Genomic DNA, 5814 nt, shown 5'->3' with positions numbered 1-5814 from the left:
TTCAAAACGTATTTTTCCCTGTAAACTTTAAATCAAAATAAAATATCTGACGAGAATGCTGCTAACATAAGTTGGTTGGAAACAGCAGTTTTAAATTTATCGCTTGTTGTGTGACGTCACACTTCGACAATTTTGATTGGTCGCATGCGCGTGAGCATACCCTTATCCTTATACCATGTCTCTGCCGTAAGTCAGAAGTTCTAAGTGATCTTAAGTCATAATCGGTGAAGTTGACCAACTTGAACGACTTGATTAAGACTGGTTAAGACTTCTGACGTTCTGACTTGCGGCTTAGTAGAAGGCCTATTATTAAGCCGGTTCTACATTAGTTGCAAGCAGCCAATCGCATAGTCGCAAGCAATAAGAAGTCGCAGGAATCTTGCCATTTGAATGTCTACATTGCAGGTTAATGTCGCAGTACATCAAAGTGGATGCCGAACATCGTCGACTATTTTTGCTATTTTGTAGTGGATTATTGTGTTACGCGAAATTGTCGTTATTAAGAAAAAAGACACGAAAGAGAAGATGGTGGATTCGTTCTTTAAATAATTATGAAAAGCATCGTAATGTGGGTTTTCACATGAATTTGTTTAAAGAGATCAGACAAACTGATCATGAGCAATTTTTTATGTATACGTGTATGTGGCCACATATGTTTAATGAACTTTTAACTCGAGTTCGTCCGTTTTTGGAGAAAAGTGGTCCATGGCGTCCACACTCTGTACAACTGAAGTTGGCTCTAACTTTATCGTAAGTAGAATTTGTAGGTTAGGATAAGTTATGTCATTATATTTATTGATAATTATATATTTATTGATAATTATATGTATCTAAATGTTTACGCATCTAAAATTTCTTTCACACTTCGTATAGGTTTCTTGCACATGGTGATAGTGTAAATTCCAAAGCGTGGGAATTTCGTATTGGACGCTCCACTGTATATGCCATTATTCACGAAGTCTGTCGTGCATTGTGGCAGGCACTTCAACCAATAGTTCTTCCCGAACCTGATGAACTGAAATGGTCTGAAGTTGCTGAAGATTTCTTCGAGAAGTGGCAGTTTCCTAATTGTGTGGGAGCTCTTGATGGAAAGCACATTAGAATTGAAGCTCCAACTCATTCAGGAAGTCAATTTTTTAATTATAAGAAGTACTTCAGCATTGTTCTTTTGGCAATATGTGACGCAAATCATAAATTTGTGTGGGTGGACATTGGGCAATGTGGTAAATAAACATTCCTTGTATTGGAAATTTAATTATGGTTGCAATGTTTAAAAAAATTGATCCATGATTCTTTTTTCATATTTTTTACAGGAGGTATCAGCGACAGCGGTGTATGGAGTAATACTGAATTGGCAGCCAGAGTGCGAGAAAAAACTGCTGAAATTCCAGGTCTTCGGTATCTCCCAGGGACAGCAATAAAAACCAATCATGTATTTGTAGGCGATGAAATATTCCCTCTTGATCTGCATATATTAAAACCTTATAGTAAAAAAGAATTAACTGAAAATAGAAGGATTTTTAACTATAGATTGTCAAGAGCACGCCTAAGTATAGAAAACATGTTTGGTATTCTTTGTGCACGCTGGCAAATTCTCAATGAACCTCTAAAATTCTCTTTAACTAATTTAGAAGAAGTAATAGAAGCTTTAGTTTGTTTGCATAATTATATTATGATCATGGAGGAAAGATTTGAAACATCTCGGCGACGCTATTGTCCACAAAATTTTATCGATCATGAAAATGCAGATTATGAAATAATGGAAGGAGTATGGCGTGGTATAGCAGAAAGAGGAACATTATTTGAGAATATCCGAAAAATGGGAGGTAATTCAGGCTCAAATGCTGCTAAAGCATAAAGAGATGTCTTGTGCGAATATTTTGTAACAGATGTTGGATACAGACAAACCCCCTGGCAATACGAATATGTTTTTAGAAGTGTCAATATTAATACATAGGTGTAATTAAAATTTGCAATTTATGTTTTTAATCTATTACTTGGTTAATTGGCGATAAAAATAATATTATTTAAAAATGTCGCAATGTTACTATAATTTTATCATTCTTTTTTTATTTACAGATTGTTTTTCTTCACGATCATCACACTCAAATTGTCCATGTTGTAAGAGCTTTAACTTCATTGCAAGACTAAGATCTAAATTAAACATGACTATTTTTGTTAGATGAGTTACAATTACAAAATTACAATTATTAGATAAATAAGACATAAGTAAAATAGATAAAAATAAGTTAAAAGTTGCTAAAGGATTTTTTTTATTTAAATAAGATTTACGACTATTTTACTACATTGAGTGAATATATATCTAAATGTGATAGTAGATATAAATTATTTTCTAAATGCGATTAGTAAATATAGATGTAGATTATTTGGAAGAGACTGAGATATTCTTAAATATCTATAACAGATATAGTACTGAAAGATAATTTATGAATCTTTCTAGAGTCAAAACTATCTATTTGATACTTGTACATGAATATCAAGAATATTTGTTTTTATTTTTATTTTTCATTATTTATTATTTAAAGGACAAATCCACCACTTTTTTGTGTCCTTTTATTTAATAAAAATAAGTTCGCATAACACAAAAAATTATTTTTCATATTATAATTATTATTTTATATAATATAATGCGTTTTCATATATATTGTTGTATGAATGATAGGAAGATTTAAGGTAAATATGATTGTTTTTCATTAGTTGAATTAAAATTATAAATTTGACAAGTTAGGCATAAGTAAAATAAATAAAGATAAGTTGAAACTTGCACAAGGATTTATTTTTTATTTAAATAAGACCTATTACACTTTGTATTCTGTTTTGAAAAAATGTTGGCTTTTTTCTAATAAAGTGCCTATATAAAGTAAATGTAAACATGTAGTTTTGTAATGTTATTAAAAAAGTTTTGTTACAAGAAAGATATGCAATGTATTGACGAATAAGACATTTAAGATCTATATAAATTAATTAAACTTAAAGAAGATAACTTTATATAGACTTTGTATACATATAAACAGTGTATATAAACACAACATAAATTCAATACTTCTTTTTAAATGATAAAATTTAAAAATACATAATTGCATTTATAAACTCAACACTGATCAAAATTAGAAGAAAACAAATAATAACAATGTTGAGATCAAATAAAAGACACTAAAATAAAACTTAATCTTTCCAAAAGAAATTGTCTAAAGATAGTGTCCAAAAACTGTACTTACGATAAAGTTAGCCGACTTTAGTTGTACAGAGTGTGAACGCCGCGGGCCACTTTTTTCCAGAAACGGACGAACTCAAATTAAAAGGTCATTAAACATATGTAGCCACATACACGTATACATAAAAATGTGTCATGATCAGTTTGTCTGATCTCGTTAAACAAATTCATGTGAAAACCCACATTAAGATGCCTTTCATAATTATTTAAAGGACAAATCTATCATCTTCTCCGTGTCCTTTACTTAATAAAAATAAATTCGTATAACACAAAAACCTACTACAAAGCAAGAAAATCTTATAATATCCGTTTCTGGAAAAATGATATATGGTGTTTACACTCGACTCTGTAAAACTGAAGTTGGCTGTAATTTAAAATAATAAAATAAAACTTAATTTTTATTTTGGTAATTGTTTAAAATATTTAATATTTCGATAAAGCAGTGTATCTTTTATTGTGTACAGACTTGTTGAAACATTGAATTGATAATTTGCACGAAACTTTCTACCTCTGGAACTATATTGGATGCTCTCTCTTCTTGCTGAGCACTTCCAACGGATGGTTGAGTAACCATCTGCACTGATAGTAACTAATGCTCCTGCCAGTTTATTTAAATTGTTTGTGTCATCATCATTTTTAATTTTCTTTTTTTGATAGAAATCATCTGGAGATGGTGTCTGAATGATGTGTCTCTTTCTGAAATGTTTGTAGGTGGAGATAGAACTGCAGTCTGTACTTGATTTCTTGTCGTTCTCTAAAATCCAACATTTCATAAATTATTTTATATTACAAATTGGCAAACAGTAATTTAATATACATGCAGTTATTCAATACCTGTAACTTTGCCAGATAAGATGTTTTTTATTTGATTCGATTCTTGCAAATCACATTCTTCATTCATGTCATTGAATGTATCATTTTGTTGCAGCTGAGTGCTACAGGTTGGACTGGAGTGCAATTGTGATATTGAACTACGTGCGCTAGAGCTGGTATGTGCTGAACTTGAGCTAGAGCCAGGTTGTGACCAACTTTTGTTAAATCCGATAGCTGCATTACGTTGTTGCCTGTTATGGTTGTTACCTCTTGACTTCAATATACTTACTGACTTAACAGATATGTTTGATTTTGTACTGCAAATAAAAAGAATTTGTAATAATTAATTTAAGGAAATTATCAGAATTAATTTCTAAATTAATATAACTTAAGTATATTTACGTGCGTGGTTTTATAACGTCAGCCAAAAAAAGCAATTCTTCATAAAGCGGCCAAGACGGCTGATAAACGGGCCAGTTTGATCCAGCACCAGATCTAGGTTGAGACAGCCTTACTTTTTTAAAGTGGCGACCAAATATTGTTCGCAGTGTGCGAAATCTTTTTGCTGCTTCAGATCCTAAACAATTAACAGTTTACATTTCAACAAAATCAACAACTGAAATTTATATATTAAATTATGAAGTTTTCATTTTTACCTGTCATTTGAACTGACAAAAGTGATGCTATAGATTCCCAGGCCATATCTCTTTGTACAACATTACTATATGTTTTGGACTTCTTGTCCCACAGCCCTGGGTTAACTTTTACGAGTCTTATTATTTCTCGATCTACTTCATCCACATCATCATTTTCGTCATTTTCATCATTCTGGACGCTTGCGTCCAGAAAATCCTCTTCATCATTATATTCGAAATCACTCATTATTATAATAAAATTTTTAACCTATATCAAACTTATTTTTTAGCACTTATTATCAAAGATAGGTTATCGAAATAATTGAAACGAACGAACAAGCCAAATAGAGGGGAGCTCGATGCTTATTGGTTGTCGCAAAATCGCAGAGTCACAAGTTTTGGTTTCAACCAAACCTTGCGATTGCTGCTTGCGACACATTACGACCGGAAATAGATACTCCTTACGATTATGCGATTAGCTGCTTGCAACACATTCGACTGTGATTGGTCAATTTCTTACTCTTACTTCTTACTCCGTGTATTGTAGACGGGCCTTTATGTAGAACCGGCTTAAGAGCTGCTAAAACCTGGCGAAACCGTTAATACTGAACGCTACCGACAACAAATGAAATTTGAACCAAGCTTTGCGTGAAAAACGATCGGAATATCATAAAAGGCAACACAAAGTGATTTTGCTTCATGATAATGCACCATCACACACAGCAAAACTGATCAAGAAAACGATTGAGGCGTTTGGTTGGGAAATACTTTCGCATGCGGCTTACTCACCAGACTTGGCTCCGTCCGATTTCTACTTATTTGCGTCGATGGGACACGCACTTGCTCAGCAGCGCTTCACTTCTTACGAAGATGTACGAAAATGGCTAGATGACTGGTTTGGCTCAAAAGAGCAACAATTTTTTTGGCGTCGCATCCACAAATTGTCAGATTGCCACAGGTGGGAAAAATGTATAGCTAGCGATAGGCAATACTTCGAATAAAATATTTTTTATCATTTTCATGTAATAAAGTGCATTCGTGAGGTCATTCTATTTTTGTAAACGTTAGAATTTTTTACTTTATTATTGTCGTATTCGTTCGCTGAAGACGACTGAAAGTCAGTCGATGTTT

The 5814-nt window shown here is 32.4% G+C and overlaps 2 protein-coding genes across 2 annotated transcripts; one reads left to right on the top strand and one right to left on the bottom strand.

Moving 5' to 3' along the window:
• Positions 1–334: 334 nt before the first annotated feature.
• LOC108762535 (uncharacterized) lies at positions 335–1858 on the top strand. The gene is made up of 3 exons (XM_018509578.1): positions 335–750; positions 874–1223; positions 1314–1858. The coding sequence occupies exons 1-3, from the start codon at positions 410–412 to the stop codon at positions 1856–1858; spliced, it is 1236 nt and encodes a 411-aa protein (XP_018365080.1). The 5' UTR covers positions 335–409.
• A 2200-nt stretch (positions 1859–4058) lies between these two features.
• Positions 4059–5224, bottom strand: LOC108762534 (uncharacterized). Its single transcript, XM_018509576.1, has 3 exons — positions 4705–5224; positions 4451–4625; positions 4059–4365 (listed from the first exon to the last, which is right to left on the bottom strand). The coding sequence occupies exons 1-3, from the start codon at positions 4928–4930 to the stop codon at positions 4059–4061; spliced, it is 708 nt and encodes a 235-aa protein (XP_018365078.1). The 5' UTR covers positions 4931–5224.
• Positions 5225–5814: the final 590 nt, after the last annotated feature.

This window comes from Trachymyrmex cornetzi, unplaced genomic scaffold (assembly GCF_001594075.2).
Source record: "Trachymyrmex cornetzi isolate Tcor2-1 unplaced genomic scaffold, Tcor1.1 scaffold306, whole genome shotgun sequence".
Taxonomy (NCBI): Eukaryota; Metazoa; Arthropoda; class Insecta; order Hymenoptera; family Formicidae; genus Trachymyrmex; species Trachymyrmex cornetzi.
Note: the sequence above shows the minus strand (reverse complement) of the source record. Positions and strands in the feature narration are given on the sequence as shown.